The 21,678-nt window shown below is 38.6% G+C and overlaps 2 protein-coding genes across 9 annotated transcripts in view; one reads left to right on the forward strand and one right to left on the reverse strand.

Moving 5' to 3' along the window:
- The window catches only part of TASOR2 (transcription activation suppressor family member 2), a 69,481-nt gene extending 51,650 nt beyond the window's left edge, over window positions 1–17,831 (forward strand). For all 8 annotated transcript variants that reach the window (XM_024580641.3, XM_024580625.4, XM_045186685.2 and 5 more), the window contains 6 exons: window positions 425–4,210; window positions 11,274–11,399; window positions 12,033–12,186; window positions 13,304–13,409; window positions 15,777–15,958; window positions 16,697–17,831. In XM_024580641.3, the coding sequence (XP_024436409.2) occupies window positions 425–4,210; window positions 11,274–11,399; window positions 12,033–12,186; window positions 13,304–13,409; window positions 15,777–15,958; window positions 16,697–16,815 (4,473 nt within the window). In that variant the 3' untranslated portion in view covers window positions 16,816–17,831. The remainder of the gene's footprint in view (window positions 1–424; window positions 4,211–11,273; window positions 11,400–12,032; window positions 12,187–13,303; window positions 13,410–15,776; window positions 15,959–16,696) is intronic.
- Window positions 17,832–19,700: 1,869 nt separating this feature from the next.
- Window positions 19,701–21,678, reverse strand: part of GDI2 (GDP dissociation inhibitor 2) — a 31,333-nt gene continuing 29,355 nt past the window's right edge. The window contains exons 9-11 of the mRNA XM_024580666.4: window positions 20,996–21,140; window positions 20,747–20,801; window positions 19,701–20,663 (exon numbers count right to left, since the gene is read on the reverse strand). Coding sequence (XP_024436434.1) covers window positions 20,517–20,663; window positions 20,747–20,801; window positions 20,996–21,140 — 347 coding nt within the window. The 3' untranslated portion in view covers window positions 19,701–20,516. The remainder of the gene's footprint in view (window positions 20,664–20,746; window positions 20,802–20,995; window positions 21,141–21,678) is intronic.

A 21,678-nucleotide genomic window follows, 5' to 3' on the forward strand; every position in this document is an offset into this window, starting at 1 on the left:
AACCTTACTAAAAATAGTGAAAATTAGCTGAGTACTTTTTCTCTAGAGCTGCATTTCCAAATTAAGCAATGCTGTTTAGCAAACAAGCTACATTTTCAAGGCTTTAAAGTGTCAGTGGTCAAGCCACTTTCCATCCTAAAAGTCCTTTTAAAAAAATGGGCTGTGTAATTTAAAAGTTTTGGATATACAATCTTTGTGTTGCATGTTTAAAGAAAACAAATTCCTTTTTGTGGGGTATTTTAAACCTGTCTAAAAAGAGAGGGATTTACTTGATCTTTACCCTGTCTTGTTCTTATAGATTAGAAGACTCAAAAGGCTAAAATTAAAATTAATCCTTGTCTATTCTGTTTTTCACATGTGTTTTTAAATCTGTTTCAATCTTGTTTTTTGTTTTTGTTTTTGTTTTTTAATTTGGTCATTTCAGATAACTGAGGAGAAAGCCAAACCAGAATCATCAGATAAACTAGAGACTTCTACTCTGGTGCATTCTAACATTGGAAGTACCCAAATTAATGGACCTTCTACTCCTGGTGAAGAGAAAACCTTTGAGCTACTTGATAGCACAAGAGTGACTTCTTATGATACTGTCACACAAACAACATTCACCAAGACTTGTGATGGGATTAGCAAGCAGTCAGTGATTTGTCAAAAATCTGCATATAGCACCCTTGAGAGCAAAGGTGATATTTTTCATGCAACAGTGCAAGCAAAAGCAAATGGTTTACAGGCCCATAGCCCCCAAACCAAAGACTGCCAACCTTCATTGGAAAAGAAGGATGATATAGGGTATGTAATGATTAATCTGGAACCAGTTACTCTCACTTTTGAAAAAAATGCCTGTATACCAATACAGACAGAAATTATAAGTAGAGCTGATAAACCTGTGACCTTTAATATGGAATTGATTAAACAAGTATCACCTGCTACAAGTCTTAGACTTCCTGTGTCCACCTTTGAAAAGGTACAAACACAAAGTCTTAAAGACATTCTGTCTCTAGCAACATCAGGAGAAAAAGGTGCTAAGTACCTTTGTGCTTCATCAGTAAGTGGAGAGACAGTAGCTAATAACAAAACGTGTTCATTACAGAAAGAGAGTCCTGTTCCAGGCACATCATCGTCATCTGAAAATTCATTGGAAAAGGAGTCATTACCATTGATTAAAAGTTCTAATTATTCATTACCTAAAGAAGAAATGAATCTCTCTCAAGAATTTTTTCTGCAGCCGAAGAGTCTCGTAAGCATGTCTTCAGAAGAGATTCTGGAGTCATCACAGACTGAAGAAGAAGCCTCATCATCAGCCTCTGCCCTGCTGCAAAAAAATTACTCACTTAACTGCATTCCATCAAGAAGTAATACATCAAATGGCTCTATAGAATTAAAGAGTGACAAGAGTGGTCTAAATGGTGAAAATAGGAACTTTGAATCATTTAATTCAACATTTGCTAAACAAACCAGCCTATCTGTAAGTGGAGAGGAGGTCAGCCTGGAGTTAGAGGAAGATTCTGACATTGACCTAACTCTCACAATATCACCACCTACAAGTCCCAGAGAAGAAATTCCAGCTGGTGAAACAGTGCAACATCAGGAGGCCCCATTATCAAATTTAGAACTCCAGGATATGGATGAAGACATAATTGAGCCAGAAAAGATGACTTTCATAGAAAATAGAGAAGTGAATTCTGCTAAATACATATCAGTGTCAGAGAAACCATTAGAAAAGGAGAGAAGAGATAATTTAGAAGGGGTTACTTTAATGCTTCCTAAAGAAACTTGTGCTCTTGAGCCCACAGAGGAAGTTAATGTTATCTCAGACTTTCCCTTTGGTTCTTTAATTGAGGAAGTATCACCAGCTTCTAGTCCTGACCCCCAGGTACCAGCTGAAGAAATAGAACTGTCTCGGGCTGTGTCTCCATTTAGTTTAAAACATCCTAATACACAGTGTGAGAAAAGTGAAAAATTCTCTCGGATTACGTCATTAGATTTGGCCTTAAGAGAAAAAGAAAATTCTTATGTTGGTCCTATCCATCCAGTGGGACAAGATAACTTAACTCAGGTACAACAAATACAACTTTCTGCTGAAATACCTCTAGTATTAAATAATCATCCAGGAAAAGAAGATAGACATTTAACATTTCTGGGTAATGTAACTGAGGAAATTGTCCCAAGTGAGTATGATAAGGGTTTCTCTTTCTCAGAAAAGGTGCCATGCTTCCATACAGAGTTAAACCAGCCTGCATCAACTGCCACTTACCGAACTGATTTCAAGACTTCTCCGGAAAAATTGATGATGTCAGGAAATCCATTACAGCCAATTAGTTTAGAGAACAGAAATTTGGACTTAAATCACCTTGCGTTGGAGACCAGTAAGCCTCCGTTTAGTCCTAGAAAGATTATGGAAAATAAGTCTTTGGTTGACACATTTGTTTCTACAAATGCTCAAAGTGATAGAGAGAAACGCATTAAGGAGACTCTCTTTAGCAGTGATTTCAAAACAAATGAAGGTGATTACATGCAAGCTCAGTCCTTGAGCTCAGACTCAGTTGATGGAGCTGATAATACACAGGTACAAATGCATTCAGACTTAGGTGGCACTACCTTAACCTATTGTACAAGACCTATAAACATGGAGGAAGGGTTTCAAACACAGGAAATATCAGTAGTCAGAATGGCCAGTTTGCTTAAGAATAGTGAAACTGAAGCTGAGTTACATGAAAAAAACATGGATCTCAGTTGTGTTGGCTCTAAATCAAACACCATGTCTCCAAAAGGCAAGCACAACATCCATATGCTGCAAGATACGTCAACATGCAAAACAAAGGATCTGTTGAATGGCAGGCTTTCCCCCATGTATTTATATGCTGATTCGTACCAAAGTACAGCAGTCACCAGTGAAAATGTCAGTAAAGAGCCTTCTGCTTTTTTTGTTTCCAAATCTTGTGCTCCTCTTGTTTGTGGAGTCTCTAAAGAACAGATGGAGAATAAAAGCTCTGGTGACCATGTCAGGGCTGAGGAGGACTCTGAAACCCTGGGTAGAGACATGGATATTAGTGTGAATTCTGACATCCATTATGAACCACTTTCTGGAGACTCTGATCAAGACTCTCTTGGTGATTGCAGAAATTTCAAATCAGACATGGAGGGTTCCTATACTTTGCAATGTAGCCACAACAAGAAAGAAGGTGCTTCAAAAGATGGTTATGACTCTTTCCTGAGCCCAAACAATAGTGATAATGAAGATAGGGGCTACTCTAATCGAGTTCCAGGGTTGGAGACCAGTATACCTCCCCGAAACTGGTCTGTTGGATTAAAAAAAGAAAATAAGTGTGTGCCATGTTACGTACAAATTAGAGATCTTCATGGTATCCCTAGGACTTATGCTAACTTTACTATAACTAAAGAGCTCAAAGATACCAAGAGAACTTTACACAGCCTGAGGAGGCATTCAAATTTCACAGCTAAACATGGCTTGGTTAGCTCCTGGACAAATACTTGGCAGGCGGCAGATGACCTTACACAAAACACTTTAGATCTAGAATATCTGCGCTTTGGACAGAAACTGAAACAAATCATAAAGAGTGGCAATTCTAAGCATTCTGCCTTTTCCACCAACATCTTTCTTAAGGAGCCACCACTCCAAATTGCTGCCGGAGCTTTCCCTTTGCCAAAAACAACCGAGTCTTCAGTTCTCCATCCTCCCTCTCGGAGCAGAAGTCCCCTGGTGGTAACAATCATGCACTCAGATGCCAGAGAACAGAACCAGCACCTGAGAGGCCATATGCACAGCGATTTGGACAGTTCTTCCTTTTGGGAGGAAAGACGTGATCACAGGAGAAATTATCTTACAAATTCTGAAAGAAATCAGACTGTTTCCTTCCATCTCAACAAACTGAAATATAATAGTACTTTGAAGGAATCTCGGAATGATATCTCCCGTATTCTCAATGAATATGCGGAATTCAACAAGGTGATGATGAATAGCAACCAAGTTGTTTTCAGAAATACAGGGTCAAATGTTAGTTCTGAAGAAGCCACATCTCAAGAGATGTATTCATCTTTCCCAAGAAGGTCAACCTCCTATGAAGACATGATTACAGACATGTGTACCAGTTTGCATGTCAAACTAAAAAGTGTCGTGAAAGAGGCTTGCAAAAGCACCTTTCTGTTCTACCTCGTTGAGACAGAAGACAAGTCATTCTTTGTGAGAACAAAGGTAAAGTGCCAGATTTTCCTTACAGTTTATATTATTTTGTTTGCTGTTTAATTTTAGATTATTTTAAAAGTAATAAATTTAGGATTCTTGGCTACAGAAAAAGATGATATAGGAAGGTGTTATTTGAGTTTCACAGCTCATTTTTTATCCCCATACTAAATGTTATACTACAAGGATCTGCTTTTGGTACTGTATCTGAAGATATCTATGATATTCCAGAATTAATGCAGTTATTTTCAAAAAAGTTACCAGTATAGACATACTTAAATTCAAATGTTAAGGTAAAATTGATACTTTAAAAAATTACTACCTGTCTTTCTTCATTAATATGGATTGTTGAAAAGGAACTTTTTGGGGTTTAGATACATTATTTTACTTTTTAAGTATATTTTATTAATTTTGCTATTACAGTTGTACTATTTTTTCCCCTTTATGCCCCTCTGCCTTGGACCTCCCCTCACCTCTAGCATCTTTCATACTTCATTCATGTCCATGGGTCATACATATAAGTTCTTTGGCTTCTCCATTTCCCATACTATTCTTAACCTCCCCTGTCTATTTTGTATCTACCAATTATGTATATTCCCTGTACCTTTTCCCCACTCTCCCCTTCTCTCCCCGCTGATAACCCTCCATGTAATCTTCATTTCTGTGGTACTGTTCCTGGTCTAGTTGTTTGCTTGATTTGGTTTTGGTTTTGGTTTTGGTTTTTTTAGGTTCAGTTCTTGATAGTTATGAACTTGTTAGATTTTATTGTTCATAGTTTTGGTCTTTTTCTTAGATAAGTCCCTTTATCATTTCATACATATAATAAGGGCTTGGTGATAATGAATTCCTTTAACTTTACCTTATCTTAGAAGCACTTTATCTGCCTTTCCATTCTAAATGATAGCTTTACTGGATAGAGTAATCTAGGTTGTAGGTGTTTGATTTTCATGACTTGGAATACTTCTTTCCAGCCTCTTCTTGCCTGTAAGGTTTCTTCTGAGAAATCAGCTGATAGTCTAATGGGAACTCCTTTGTAGGTAACTCTCCTTTTCTCTTGCTGCTTTTAAGATTCTCTCCTTATCTTTAATCTTGGGTAACTTAATCACGATGCATGTTGGTGTATTCCTCCTTGTATCCAACTTCTTTGGGACTTTCTGAGCTTCCTAGACTTGCATGTCTAGTTCCTTTGCCAGATTGGGAAAGTTTTCCTTTATTTGTTCAAATAAGTTTTCAATTTCTTGCTCTTGTTTTTCTCCTTCTGGCACCCCTCTGATTCAGATGTTGGAATGTTCAAAGTTGTCCCAGAGGTTCCTAAGCCTCTCATTTTTTTTAAATTCTTTTTTCTTTATTCTGTTCCAGTTGAAAGTGTATTCCTTCTGTTTCAAGTAATTGATTTAAGTTCCAGTTTCCTTCCCTTCACTGTTGATTCCCTGTATATTTTTCTTTATTTCATTTTGTATAGCCTTCACTTTTTCCTCCATTTTGCAACCGTACTCAACCATTTCTGTGAGCATCCTGAATACCAGTGTTTTGAACTCTGCATCCAATAGGTTGGCTATCTCCTCCTTGCTTAGTTCTTTTTCTGGAGTTTCAATCTGTGCTTTCATTTGGGCCATATTTCTTTGTCTTGGCATACCGGTTATGTTGTAAGGAGTGGAGCCTTAGGTATTTGCCAGGGAGAGGCAACCTACTTTACTGCATTATGGCACTGTATGTAGGGGAGAGGTCAGAGAGGGAACAGTGCTGTTTGCCCAGATCTCATCCACTTTCAGTCCCTTCCCTTGCTACCCACAAATGAATTGCCTCCTTCTGGTTCTGATTCCTGGATCGAGTGGGCTTGTGTCCATTCTAAGACCCTAAGGGCCCCTCCAATGAACTCTGCTATGAGATGCGCAGTTTGTCCTGCCACCACATCCCCCACAGGTTTTTACAGCGGAGGTTTTGAGGCTTTATTTTCCCACACTGGAACTCTGGGTTGGGCAGTTTGTCTTGTTCCACAGTTGTCCTGGTTAATCTGCATGCAAATGTGGGACTGCCTGGTCCACCAGCCACTGCCTTGCCTTGTGTTCTCTCCACCCTGGCTGCCCATCTCTGCCCCTCCTACCAGTTTGGATGAATGTTTCTTTAACTCCTTGGTGGTCGGACTTCCATGCAGTTCGATTTTCTGGCAGTTCTGGGGGGCTTTTTGTTTTTAAATTGGTTGTTAACCTTCTTATAGTGTATCTACCTATGCCTCCAAATTGTCCAGAAGCAGGATATGTTGATTGATTGATTGTTCAACTACAATTGTCTCCATTTTCCTTCCACCACTTTGCCCTGCCTCACCCACTCCCACCTCCCACCCTCAGTCATTCCCCGCTCTGGCTTTGTCCATGGGTCCTTTAAATATATTCCTTGACAATCCTTCCCTTTTCACAGATATGTGTCCCCTAGATTAAGGGACATAAAGGAAAGAATAAACAAATAGGACTTCATTAAAATAAGCTTCTGCCCAGCTAAAGAAAACTTTTTTTTAATATTAGGATAACTTTTGTGCTGGTGAGGACATAGTCCTAAATTTTAAATGATGTAACCATGGTAAAATTCTAACTTCACAGGAGCCAGAATCTGTCTCAGTTCACCATTAGCTTCCTCATTTTATCCTCAGATTTTTATTTTATTTTTGGAAAAGGCAGCATTCTGTCTTTTGTTTTAACTTTTTAAAAAATGTTGTATTTATTGATTTGTTGTTCCACTTATTTATACATTCATTGGTTGGTTTTTGTATGTGCCGTGACTGGAGCTCATACCTGTAGCCTTGGTGTACTGGGATGACACACTAACCAGCTGAGATACCCGGCCAGAGCTGTCTTGTTTTAACTTTTAAAGTATAATTTCAAATTCACATAAAGATTGTGGAAGTGGTAACCTTCACCCAGATACTCCACGGTTAACATTTCTGAACCATTTGAAAATATGTTGCAGACACAATGTCCCCTTACCTCTTAACACATTAGTGTGTCATACGAGACTACTGCAAGGACATTTTTTATATTGTCACAATACAATCCTAAAAATCAGGACCTGAGCATTAATGTAGCGTGCTTATCAGGCTACATACCCGACCTTTAGTTCCGCATCACATGTTGTCTTTGCTTGTCATGCCTCTCAGTTTTTGTCAGATTCCTAGTGTATTAACATTTTTCATTTGGTCAGGGTGGTTTCTGCAAGGTTCCTCCAATGTACGATTAGTAAGCATGTTATAGTTACTAATAAGTGGGAGATACAGTAGGACATGTAAACATCCTATTCTTTGTGAGACTTTCACCTACCAGATTGATGATTCTTGCCTGAATCACTGATGGTTGCCACATACTGACCTTCTAATTCCATCATTCCTTGTAATTCATTAGTTCATTGCTGTAAGGTAGATTTTTACATTCTCTTTCATTTGTTTATTCATTTGCTCATTTATTATCACTGTGGACCCATGTTCCATATTATTTTACTCAGAGTTTCCATTTGGTTATGTTAATGCTCAGATTGTCCCAGACCTAGTTAGTGGGAGTCCCTTTAAGCTGGCTTGTGTCCTTTTGACAAGTGTCCATAATTTTTCAGACACTTCTTGTGGTGCAATATGATGATACAGGCTTATCTTGTATATTCCCTGATCCAGGGAGCTGTGATTCCTTTTAGTGAAGAATAGCATTTGGAATCAAGACTGGACAGTGAGTGACCAGAGTGCCGCCAAATGTCATTGTATCTATCCAGCAAACAGCCAAAAAAAAAATAGATGTGTTAAATGTACAAGGAACATGTGTGTTTGTTTTAAAAACATAAATGGATGCATGCTCTTCCCAATTCCAGTTCAATACCACCAGGTCTGTCCTGACCTTTGCCAGAGTGGCAGCTTCCTTCTCTAGCTATGAGGGCTCCCATTGCCCTCAGTGTACCTATTGCTTGGCTCAGCCCTGGTCATGCCAGCCCCCTCTTCACCTGCCTGGAGCACCAGCCCAAAGCAGGGCCCCTCCACACTTGCAATAGGAGCTAGTTCAAATGACAGCAGTCCTTCTCAGTGTCTATTTTAGAGCCCTGATGTGTGCAGATGATAAAAGAAACAAATAAATGTAAAACAAAATATGGTAAGTGTAATGGTGCAGGTGCTTCAACATTGTTTTGAGGGCAATAGGCACAGCCAGCGAAGTCAGGGGCATTTTTCTAAAGTTAGCAAGGGTAATCCTGGCTGGTGTGGCTCAGTAGATTGAGTGCTGGCCTGCAAACTGAAAGGCTGCAGGGTCGATTCCCATCAGGGCCGGTTGCTTGGGTTGGAGGCCAGGCAGCCAGTTGGGATGTGCGAGAATCTGATCTTTCCCTCCCTCTCTTTCTCCCTCCCTTCTTCTCTCTAAAAATAAACAAATAAAATCTTTAAAGTAAATAAATAAAGTTAGCAAGGTTGACCTCTTATATGGGTTATGGACGCTGGACTAGTAAGTGTTCTGGCTCTAAATGTTTGACGAGATTTGCTGCAGAGTTCACTTTATGTCAGTACTTCTGAGAAGTCCTGTGTCAATTTCAGAGTATCTGTCACATGATGTGTCCGTATGATAAATCCATAACTGTCGAAATACTGAGAAACATTAGACACCCGAAGATGTTTGTGATGAGTGTGACAGTCATCACAGAGGGCACATTAGATAGATGCTGATGAGGCCTGGATGAGGTCCCTGTTTTTCCCAGAAGCAGATGCGAAGCTGGTAAACATGAGGTTGTAGGTGTGGAGGATGCAGTGGATACAGAACAGACACTGTCCTCACGGTTTGGGAGTCTGTCAAGAGACAGTGGGCAATTTCAATCAAAGGCTCAGCGCTGTACGAAGAAAAGGGGACTCTGAGAGGGTTTCCAAAAGGGTCAGAGGGGTACACAGGGGCTCAGTGAAGAGGGCCAGTCAGTATGCTTGGAGCATAGAAGTCACACTCAGGCATTTAGACTATCCTGAGGTCATTTGAGAGGCACTGAAAAGTATTTCTAAAAGGTGAATGGCATCTTTCTTGCATTTTAGAGAGATCCCTTCATCTAGTATGGAAAAGGGATTGGAAAAATGATAGATAACGGGGTTTAACTTGAAGCTATCCACACTTTCTTTCCAAAGATGACTGATGGCTCTTACTTTGTATCATTTAAATATGATCTTAAAATATTGGGGGCTTTTTCCAAATTTACGGAGTTTGATCTTTTGTATAACAGATTCTTTTTTCTTGTCATGGATTCTTCTCCAAGGTTCTTCATAAGTGATTGCCAGATCTATTCCTATTCCCTCTCCCCATAGTTTTTTTGTCCCACTTTTATGCCATTTGGTAAGCAGTGTAGTTAAAAAAGCATTAAATGACCTTCAGTCTACTCGAAGGTGGTTGGCCTCCAAAAGTAATCTGGAAATTATTTTTTTTTACCTTGAATTAATTTTATTTGGCTAACTATCCCTGAGGCCTGTGCTAAAATAAGTCTGAGATTGAGTAGGCATCATGGCCTTGTTGCTGTTTTGCCACAGTGAGCAGAAAACTTGGTTTCTTTTTGCTTCCATCTTTTCAAAAGCAATAGTGCAATATCTTTCTTCTTACACCCTTTACAGAGCGCAGACAGTACTCATTTTCATATAGGAGACAGATCATGGGTCTGGTAGGAATACATCAAGATACCGTGCCTGTTTCAATAGTGAATGTGGTGTTTCACAATATGTTATCATGTGGCCACTGTTTACAACAGAAAATAAATTGTGGGCAAAGGTAAAACTAATCTTAAAGTGAGAAAGGTGACACATAAAATAAATGGAATAAAGGAAGTCCTGTCAAAGCAAAGCTCAGAAAGCTATCCATATAATTTTTCATCCCTGGAGAGTCCTGAAGCATTCGTCAGTGATTGGATGTCAGGCCCCCATTTATTTGTTAAGATGAGGAAGATCTGTGAGGTCCTTTATTACTGTCAAAATTCAGAATGTATGACAACTAGCCCAGGACAGCAGCATAGGATTTGATGAAAATGTTGAACAGAAAATGTAGTTACTCAAATAGTTTATTACTAAAATAAGTAATAAAGATTTATATTTAGATATTTTAGTGGGCTCTGTTAAAAGACATCTTGCCTATAGAAATTTATTTGAAAATACATTGCTGTACAAGAGTCAAATTTGAGTTGAATTGAAACAGCCAAAGTTTGAGTTGTTTTGAGATCCAAGGGAGACTGGCAGAAGTAACGCTTTATTTTTATTAAGGAAATAGCAAGTGGTCATAAGACAGTGTGTTTGGTGTGACTAGGAGGTGTGCAATAGAAATCTCCACCATCTTTTAGACAGAAAGTGTCAAAATCACAGAGGAGGACAAGGTTAAAGAATGTTTTTAATTACATGAATAAGGCTATTTCAATGCTATTCTGTGTACATTAGTGCCTAACCACCATGCACAGTTTAACATACATCTCCCATAGTATTCAAATCCAAGTCTCCATTAATGATACTCATAGTAATGCTTATGTTATGGGTATTATTTTCAAGAGTTAGTGCATCTTTGCATCCCCAAGGATTCCCTTGAAGAGGGTGAAACTCAATGTATTAGTCTAATATTTTAAAAAGAATCAGCCTTTTGCCCTGACGGGTTTGGCTCAGTTAGTTGGGCATTGTCTTGCAGAATGAAAGGTAGCCAGTTTGATTCCCGGTCTGGGCACATGCCTGGGTTGTGGGTTCGTTCCCCAGATGGGGCACATACCAGAGGCAACTGATTGATGTCTTTCTCCCTCCCTTCCCCTCTCTCTAAAAAAATAAATAGAAAGAACCAGCCTTGGATACTTTATGGACATTAGAGATTTATTATATGGTAGGTTTTTTTGCCTTTGAAATAAACTTCTAAACTCAGCTGTTTGTGATACCAAGGAGTCATCTCTTTTACAGGTGAAATCTCACCTAGTTAAATAAAACAAACTGCCATTTATGTTGACTTATTAGGACATAATTTAGTAAATAGGATGTGTTTTTAGTTCTTAGTAAGCAATAAAAGTAGTTCTGTGCAAACATCGCTTTTTTAGTAATGGCGATTTGTAAATCTTTCAGAATATTCTGAGGAAAGGAGGCCACACAGAAATTGAACCTCAGCATTTCTGTCAGGCTTTTCACAGAGAGAATGATATGCTAATGGTCATCATCAAAAATGAAGATATCTCATCACATTTGCATCAGGTAGGTTTGGAAGTAACTTCTTACAAAGAAATGTATTCCAGGCCTTTTGTTATTCTATAATTATTAGACTTGTCACTGCCTTTTTAAATTCATAGTAACTAAGAGAAAACTATGAAGACATTGGTAAATATTCATCTAATAGGAATAAATCTGCTTTAAAAGGGACTTGTAAAAATTTTCTTATGATACTTACCTGTTAGTTGAATAAAGGTGATTGCTTCTCCCAAGAAGATCTAACTTATGGGCATAGCTACAGCCCTGCTGTCAGGAGGTGGTAACTGATATCCCTACAGCACCAAAGCACCAACACCAGGTGAAGCTGGAGACAGGGAGTGATGGTGTTAGCTTGTTACCTGCCTGATGACAGGTCCCAAAACCTCAGGTATACTCTGCCCTCTCTACCTCCAACTTGTAGAGTTGTAGAGACCACTTTGTAATTAACTAGCTTTAATGAGTTTGTAGCATTGATGATGAACTGAGTTAATATTCCTTACGTGTGGTAGAATTACCTATCAATCAGTCATCAAGGTTAAAAGTATTTTTAGCTGTCCTGAATCTTGAAACTTTTGGGAAAAAGTGACAAAAGCGACCCAGTGAACCTATCTTCATTTGGGATCCTTTTATGTTTAACAGATTCCTTCTCTGCTGAAGCTGAAGCATTTTCCCAGTGTCATCTTTGCTGGAATAGACAGCCCTGAAGATGTTCTCAATTACACCTTCCAAGAGCTGTTTCGGACAGGCGGCTTTGTGGTATCAGATGACAGAATGTTGGAAACTTTAACATTAGGTTGGTCTTTTGATTTCTTTGTTTGTTTCTTTGAAATCTAGTCAAATCAATTTCTCCTCACCCAGTGACCCAAATAATTGCATGGAAAAAGAGCAGTTTTTGTATAGTCCTCATTCCCAGTGTACATACTCTTAACCTCTCATTTTAACTGTCTTTACCACCAAACCTAAATTCCTTCCCTCTAAAGTGTGGCTAGAGTAGTCATACACATTAGAGAATTTTTAACATTTGACTTCTTCGCTTGCCAAATCAAGTCAGCTACAGAATTTTTGTTTATAATCAGCCCTCTTCCGTATCTGTTGCTGTCACCCTTACCATCTTGCTGATATGGAAATCTTAAAAAATGGCTACTGAAAGTTGTGTCAGTCATCTGCTTGAACACTAATACATAGTTGGCCCTTGAATGACGTGAGTTTGAATTACATGCATCTACTTAGATTTGACCTGAGTAATTCAAACCATGTTGTTCACGGGTCAACTGGAGGCTGGGGATATGTGTATACAGGGAACCTACTTAAGTTATACACAATTACTCCATTGGGTGGGCAGTCAGTGCTGCTAACTCCACGTTGTGCAGTGGTCAACTGTATAATCTGCTTCTCAGGGCAATGACCTGACCTAGAAGAATGTCAGAGCACAGGGCAGACACTTTTATGTATGATCAAAACCTGCCACATTAGAACTAAATGTCGATACATCATTTCTAGGGTTAGAGGGTCAGGAGGATTATCTTATTAACAAACATGAATCGTGCATGGAAACTGAAGTTGAAAAATATTTGTACATTCTGTATTTAGAAACCTAGATTTGTGCTGTTGCAACTAAACCTCCTATGTAAGGTTTAGTGATTTTTGTACTACATTCAGAGCTTTAACTGCTGTTAATCGTAGTGCTCTTTCCCTATACAGTTCTCTACTACTGCAGTATGAGTAGGTAGGACTGAGGTGAGGGTCCACAGGTCGCTGTATCTTTGAAATGCAGTATGGGATCCTCCCCAGCTACAAAGTGGCAATGATGGGGTACACTCAAGCATGGGTCTTATTTTTTTTACAAGTAATAAATTCTAGGCTTTGAGTAGACAAGCCAAAAGCCTTAAAACACTTTTTCTACTCTGCAGTTCAACTAAAGGAAATTGTCAAAATCCTGGAGAAACTAAATGGAAATGGAAGATGGAAGTGGCTGCTTCACTATAGGGAAAGTAAAAAGCTAAAGGAAGAAGTAAGGTAAGGCCTGTAGTCAGCTGAGGGCTTGGGGGTGGAGGGAGTAGGAAGTTCTTTCCCTTCACCTTTGCCACGTGAGTCACCCTGAAATGTTCAGCGTGCTCTGGACTGGTACTCCAGGTGTGTGCTGGAATGGAAATCATCTGTATCACTAAACACAGTATTTAGTTCGATTGACTGCTTTTTTGGATTTTGTTTTTGTAGCAGGGTCTTCAGTGAAGGAAGCTGTATATTGTAATCAAAAGTTCATAGGCACAGCCCTGACCAGCTGCCTCAGTGGTTGGAGTATCATCCTGTACACCAAAAGGTTGCAGGTTCAATCCCCAGTCGGGGTGTGTATGGGAGGCACTGATTTATGTCTGTCTGCCTGTCTCTAAAACAATAAATATATCCTCAAGTTAGGGTTAAAAAGATAAAAAGTTTACAGGCATACACTTTGAGTAGCCCTCCGTAGACCAACAGAAGTAAAGAAGTCAGATGTAAGGGTCCTAAAATGTCCATAAAGTTCAGGCTCTACTACCATGAACTATAAAAAAATAAATTGAAGTATGGGCTTGCCACATTAATGCTTTTTAAGTTACCTCAGTTATTAAGTGTGATGGAAAATTTGGGATGAGACTATATCCAGAATTGAATTTTACCCTTTAACAATAGCTTACCAATGGGCAAACCTCTTTATGTAGAGCTGGGATTCTTTTAAAGAGAAGTATTGATTCCTCAGCTAAAGAGACTTGGGGTCTGAGGGTGCCTCCCGGGTCTAGTGAGGCTAGGAAAGGAAGATCTGGAGCTCAGAGACAGACTGGAAAAGGAATAGATTTAACAAAGGCATTTGTTAAATGACTGTTTCAGGCACTGTTAGAGGTGTTTTACTTCAATTATCTTGTCCTGACTTTATACAGAATAGATAGATAGGAAACGGAAGCAGAGAGAGGGGGAGGACAGAACAGACCTGACTCAGGTCAAATATAGTATCAGTTGTGAAGCTAGGCTTCTATCCTAGAATGATTGTCTCTATTGTAACTGTTACTGTGTTTTACAATACTGCTTTCTTCAAAGAAACACAAACCTAGCTGTAAAAACAGCCAAATTTGTAGAAGTGCATGAGATGCTGAAACATGACTTAAGAGTTCAGGAAAGGCTTGTACTTAGGAGAGGCACTAGGAAAAGAGGACAACCAGGAGCTAACAGGGTCCAAGGCTGTGCCCACAAGTTCACAAGGAATTAGACAGCAGTTTAGAGGAAGGTTCAACTCAGGAATAAGAGAGAAGCAAACTAAAGCACTGAGGTACCAGAGCAGATCTATAAAATTAGTAAGAATAAGTTTATTTAGCACTTGTAGAATTGTGGATAAAGAGAAATACATCACTACTGGCACTGTAATATGCTCTTCAGATAGCACTGAGCTGTTGTAATGAGAGCTCATCAGAAAACTCATCATATCCTTTGAGCTTTGTGGGAATTTATCTAAAACTAAAAGCAAACTAGCTTTTAAAAACCACCAAGGGGTTTATAGCCATGGGTAGCTGTCAGTAACTATGAATCCTGCCTCAATTCCATCTCTAGGTTAATTTTATAATTCTTCAATATTTGCAAAATAATGCCATACAAAACAGTAAGTAGAAACTTACGAGTTTCTGTTTATAGCAGTAAGGAATATAACAGAAAAGTTGGTTATTAAAACTATGTACAGTATGATGCCAACCATAAATTGGTATGTACAAAAGGTAAAGCCTGGAAGGAAATTCATCATGATGATATTAATAGTACTTGTCACTCAACCAGAATGGTGGGGATACATACAATTTTGGCTTTCTCCAGCAAGCAGGAGGAAGGTAGAAGTGAGTGATAGGGAAGACTGGAGAGATGGAATCAAGAGCAGAAGTAGAGGTGTTAAAACAGTTGCCTCTAAAAGAGGAAGAAAAAGGTAGTAAGATTTAAAAGGTGAGAAATTAAGGAAAATCTAGCCACGACATAGTTTGAGTCAGAAGAGAAGAGGTTTTGAAGAGACTGAAAAGGTTTGGAGCCATTGCAGTAAGAGGGCCACTTGTGACATTGTTGGAAGTGGTAGTAAATGAATGTGTAAATGTCCCTCTGAGAATGAGAGGGCTACTTTTTAAAAATATGTATTTGCAAAAATAATACATTTGTAATGTTGTTTTGATGGAACACATCAGGACAGTGACATCTAGGAAGGCAAGTATATGGTGGAAAAGAACAGGAACAAAGGATGTTGGGAGTTGGTTTTATCAGAAGTGGATATACTAGAAGTACAGTAAAGTCAAGAGAAGATCTAGAAATAAAACAACAAAATTATCTTGAACTTTCACAAACTTACACTGAACCTAAATTTAACGTTTATGTATTTTCCAGAGTGGATTCAATTGCATATAAGAAGAACTTAATATTGAAGTCATATCAGAGTGCAGATATCATTGAGTTGCTTCATTACCACCAGTGTGACTCTCGGTCATCAACAAAAGCAGAACATTTAAAATGTCTGCTAAACCTGCAGATTCAGCATGTCCACGCCAGGTTTGCTGTCTTCCTAACAGGTAAAGTCACACAGCCTTAGTTCTGCATCAGTTTCATCTTCTCAATCAGTTAATGCCAAAATAGGTCAACTCTAAAAATGTCCTTGCAAGTGGATCCATTGGATACCATAAACAGAGGTGTCAAACTCATCTTCGCCTGGGGCCACACCAGCCTTGCGGTCACCTTCAAAGAGCCAAATGTAGTTTCAACTCCGTAACAACTAAGGAGTAGTTACATTTATACAGTCCTAAAATTACTTCAGCCCTTTGAAGGCAACTGTGAGGCTGATGTGGCCCCGGGCAAAAATGAGTTTGATGCCCCTGCCATAAGACGCATGTGGATATATCCCAGATCAGCTGTTACCCTGATAAATGCTGGGTAAGGGGTACTGTCTAGTTAATAATCCTCCAACACAGTTGCTACTATTTTCATCATCTCCTACAAGTACTAAGTAATTTTATAATTATCCCTAATTTTTCATGTTTTATGTGAGTCTTCACCAAACCTTTAAAAATTATTAAAGGAATGACTATAGTTGTCATTTATCAATGGTTTTCACCACCGCTACCTGCCCCTATTAAGGAGTTTCAGAAAAGTTTTCTTTTTTTTAAACAAAGGAGTTTCTGCTACTTTTAAAAAGGTACCTTAATATGTTGAATGACTCCACTGTACACTTGAGAATGATATTGTATGTTAACTACACATTTTAAAAAGTACATTAATGAATTTTTCACCAAAAGATATTTTTCTTTCTACAGAAAAGCCTGTTGTCTCCAGAGAAGTCTTTGAAAATAGTGGCATCCTCATTACAGATGTAAATAACTTTATTGAAAATATACAAAAAGTAGCAGCTCCATTTAGGAGTAGCTATTGGTAAGCACATTTTTTCTGTAACTCTCCCATGTCAGCTGGAGTTGAGGGTAGATAATTTACATTTGTGTCTATGAGAACCAGTTCAAAAACTGTTCTTTACTTTACATGTTATCATGCTCTAAATTAAAAATAACTTAGGGGTAGAAGTTGTAAAGTATTTACTAATAACCAACCTTTGAATTACCCATTTTCTCTATAATGTGCATTTTTGATGATGCAACTTAAAATGCACAGAAGTGTTCCCCATTAGGTAGCATGCTATTTATGAAATAGTTGGTTATTTTGTTTCAAAGCTAGAATTATCAATTTTGAGTTTACCCAGATGATTCAACTGCAGCTTGCATAGACATCAATGATGCCAACAACAGATTAGTATTTTCCCTTTTGTTTAAAAAACTTTTAAGACACACGTAAGACTCTTCGCTTCTTATAATTGAAAAATCAATGTTCTGCAACTTATGGGAAAGTTTTCCTTGGTTTTTTTTTTTTTTTTTTGTATTAAAAAGCTGACGTCATTCACAGTGACATAGTAGTTGTCCGTTAGCTTTGGGTTGCAGTGTTATTTTGTTTTAAATTATTTTAATTTAAAGCTATTAATTGAACTTACTGTTAAAAATAGAAACACGTTTACTCAATTGTAGCAAAAATGAGTCTGAACCAATAGCTTTGTTTTTGCATGTTAATATCAGCAGGACACTGCATGTTAGTCTGTTTTAAAGGTTTTACCACCCTTGTAAAAAACTACAGCCGTGTTTCATTTGCTGTTACTCGAACAACACTACATAAAGTTAAACCTTTTTTCCGAAATGGTACAAATTTATAAACTGTCATTTTTCACTTTATAAAGAGTGAAAACTACAAAATCAACTCTAAGAAATAATCACTTATTTATGACATTAGAAATAACTTCTAGTTATCTTTAAATGAAAACCAAGCAAGAAACATTTGTAAGATACAGCAGCTCTTTGGAATAAAGGTTTTTATAACTAATTTTTAAATAAAGACAACTAAAAAAATCAACTGTTTCTGCAGTATCTTTATAGCAAAAATTGGGAGTTTGTCAGGAAAGTTTTAGCACTTTTTACGCCACTTAGCAGGAACAACTAGGTTCCAGAGGATTCCTCCCATGTTTATTATCACTTTGGCCTTGATCCATCTAGTCCCAGAGACCTGCCCAGTGCCTTCTGCTCCCACACTTATGTGCACTGAGCAGGAAACTACAGAAAGAGGGCATTCACGGGACTTTCCAACTCACTAATTTTTTTGGTTAAATTTATTGGTGAGAGGCAGAGAGAAACATCCATTCGTTGTTCCATTCACTTATGCATCCATTGGTTGCTACTTGTATGCATCCTCCTGACCAGACATCACACCCACAACCTAGGTGTAGAGTACAGTGCTCTCTAACTAACTGAGCTACCCAGCCAGGTCCACAAGACTTTTCACCTGGCCCTTTTCTGGGGCTGTTCAGTACAGAAACTTCTTTCAAAGGCCATTCATCTGCTTTGTATACTTCCTACCCAAACAAAAGTACCAGTTTCACTCTTTGTTATTTCCATACAAGACTGACTTAAAAAAGTTTATTTGGCACAGCTTTTGCTTGGGAACCCATTTTATTTTTACCCCAGGGATAAGACTCTCGTAAGTGGTACACCAAGGAAACTACCTACTACTTACTACCTGTCAGGTGCTGTCTGCCCAGCAGCACCTGTCTCAAGTTGTACCTCAGATGTTCAGCTCCCTTTGCTGGAAAGTCTTCCAACATCCTACCCACAAGGCCATCAGTTTCCATACCATTTTTTCTACATTTTAACACTTAACCAAGCCACAGAATGATGGGTCTAATCTGGACTATGGGCTCTTCCAGAATTTGTGCCTTTGTCATCTTTACCCCCTTGGCCTGGGACAGAGGTAGTATAATTAAATGAGGAACATGCAAAAGTGCTGGTATTTTTTTCTACTTCTTATTAGTCTAGCATGTACATCTGCCTGCATTAATAGTTGACAAATTAAAATATTATGGGGTGGGGTAGGGAAGGGAAAGACTTGCTGGGATTTTAGATCATCTTCTCACATAAAGCCTGGAAGTTCTCACCTCAGGCGATTTTGTGACCTGGGAAATGTTGTAACATCTGGAGACATTTCTGGTTCTTGGGCTAGGGAGGTGCTCCCGGCATATAGTGGCTAGGTCAGAGATGCTAGTAAACATCATACAATGCATAGGACAGTCTCCCACAACAAAGAATTATCTGGCCAAAAATGGGTAGTGTGAGATTTAGAAACTGAGTTCAAGTAAATCAGACAATTTGAATAATAATATAAATTATTACCCTAATTGCTTTAACAGATTACCTACCTTAGTCATATGTCCTTCAGACTTAACCATAAGAATCAATATTCAGCCTACAAGAATATGGTTCTTCATTCATCTGACAGCTATCACTGTATGCTATCAAAGGGAATGGAGGTACCAGTTAAAAACGATGTCTAATGCAATTTAAATTATGTGAAAATATTAAAGCACCTATTTCACTTGACAATTCACTTCTCTCATGACATTATAAGTAAAATTATCAAAGCCAGTAACTTGCATTTGTATGGAAAACAGTACTTGTTGTAAACCACCAATAAGAATATCTGGAGTTTCGGTTATATTGAGTCAAAAGAATGTAATTTGGGGCCTACTCACAGTGAAGCCAGGTAAACTGTTTATCCATCCAAGTTTGAATCCGCACAAGCTGTCAGTGACTAAGTACACGCTTCACTCCAGCATCTCTCCTAGCATCAGTTTCAGCTCTACTGAAGGAGATAAACAGCTGTGTCGTAGCTGGCACATTACTTACATAGTTCTTAAACACCAGGACACACACAGACTAATTGAGAGGGAACTGGTTTCCAGAGTTTGGCTTTATTTTGCAGTACAGAAATCATTTGGAGCCATTTTGAGGCAGACATCATTGAAGGAGAGGCTCTGTCAAATCAATACTGCATTTCATTGCAGCTTGGTCCGTTGAAGAAGCCACACCTGGGATACAAAGAGGCTTCTACGTTTACCTGCTTTATGACAGTTTTCTTTTTCCTTCGCTCTCACCAATTTTATCAGGTTAAAACACCACACACAGGCTTCCTCCAAAATGACTCGAAGTCTGGAGTTCAGTTAGAATTTTAGGCCCACATGAACCAATCTCTATGGCTAGGCTACAATGGGCACTATCATAATACTTGACAGGACACAAAATGTAAAGCTATAGGGAAAACTTCGAGATGCTGTCCCAAATTATGGAATATTTGATTTCAAATCTCCTTAATGTCAAGAGGACAGATGGCACGCAAATTGTATTGATCCAGCTCTTGAGCAGCAGAAGCACATAACTGCAAAGGCTACATTGATTAAAAGATACAAATACTGTATCAAGTTCTCTGTATCAGTATCACAATGTTTTTTTTTTTAAAACTTACCCTTCACTAGAAAAAAAAGCCAGCATTGGTTAAACAGTACAGAATGTGGTCACCTGTCAATTCTGAATAGCCACTCCATGAAAACAAGTTAATACACAATATTAGAAAGAGAGTTGTATTTTACAGTGCTCTGCAATCTCTCGATTTGGATTACAAAAGCAGGCCTTATAATATTGATTTCATACAATATGCATTATTTGCCAAATTTTAAAGTTTGTCCTAATTAGATGATAACATGGACTGCTGTTAGTCTTCCCCATAGATGTCATTTTTCTTGCGCTTCATTTCCTCAAAGTCAAACTCGGTTCCTGTCATCCTCTTATAGATGTCTTTAATGTCATCACAGGTTGTCTCAAAGTGAGTTGTAGCATCATATGTACGGGAAATAAAGATCTGGAAATAAAAATCAGAAAAACTTGAAACTAGGGAAGTTTCCCAATAAAATCTGATAATACCCTTTTCAGATCACCACTCACCTGGCTTTCTGTTCCCAAATCTTTTGGTACAAGCAGGTCACTGATGCTAACGAATCTGGAGGAGAAAAAGAATTCAGTGAGCAGGTGAGCTGACCCCACACCCACTCACTGCTTCCCCTGAAATGCAAATCCCAAAGGATGAGACTGGTGGACACGATGGCTGCTTTCTTTGTTCTCATGGAGTCTGCCCCACCATGAAGCCAAAATCAATCTAGGATTTTATCTGATGTAAGTGAACACATCACTTACTTCTGTTCAATTGGTTCCAAGAGCTCCAAAGCTGGTTTGATTTCTTTCTCGGGTTCCTTGGTCTCCACAGTGGTACTGACTATGGCAATGTACTTCCCTTGTGCTGCCACGTTGTGCGCAGAGGAGATCATGCAGACGTAGATATCTGGGAACAAGTAATGCCAACTCACTGCCAAAGTTTGTAAACCTTGGGCATGTGGGCACATTCAAGTCTCACTTGAGAATTAAAATTACTTGGAATAGACAATACCTTGTAAGCTTTACGTCTATGGAGGCAAACAGGATCATACATAGAATATGCAAATATTCAGCAACATTCAGCATTTTGGAGATGAAGGGTTTATGTGGCAGTGAACTGCTGGACTTGGAAATGAGATTTCTCTTCGCAAGTCTGTCACAGCTAACTATGGAAACCTGGTAAACCATATGAACTGCTCTAGGGTCTTCTGTCTCGCTGAATTCTGCATTTAGAAAGGTTTTGAATTGCTAAGAAAGGTTTTATTAAGTACAGCTCCTCTAAAGCCCATGGCAGATATCATTACGTCAAAAGGCACTTAATACACTTAACCTACTAAACATCATAGGTTACCCTAGCACCCTTTAAATAAGCTCAGAACACTTATATTAGCCTACAGTTGGACAAAAACTCATCTAATTCAATACTGTACTGAAAGTGAAAAGTA

The sequence above is a fragment of the Desmodus rotundus genome, chromosome 4 (assembly GCF_022682495.2).
Source record: "Desmodus rotundus isolate HL8 chromosome 4, HLdesRot8A.1, whole genome shotgun sequence".
NCBI classification, from domain to species: Eukaryota; Metazoa; Chordata; class Mammalia; order Chiroptera; family Phyllostomidae; genus Desmodus; species Desmodus rotundus.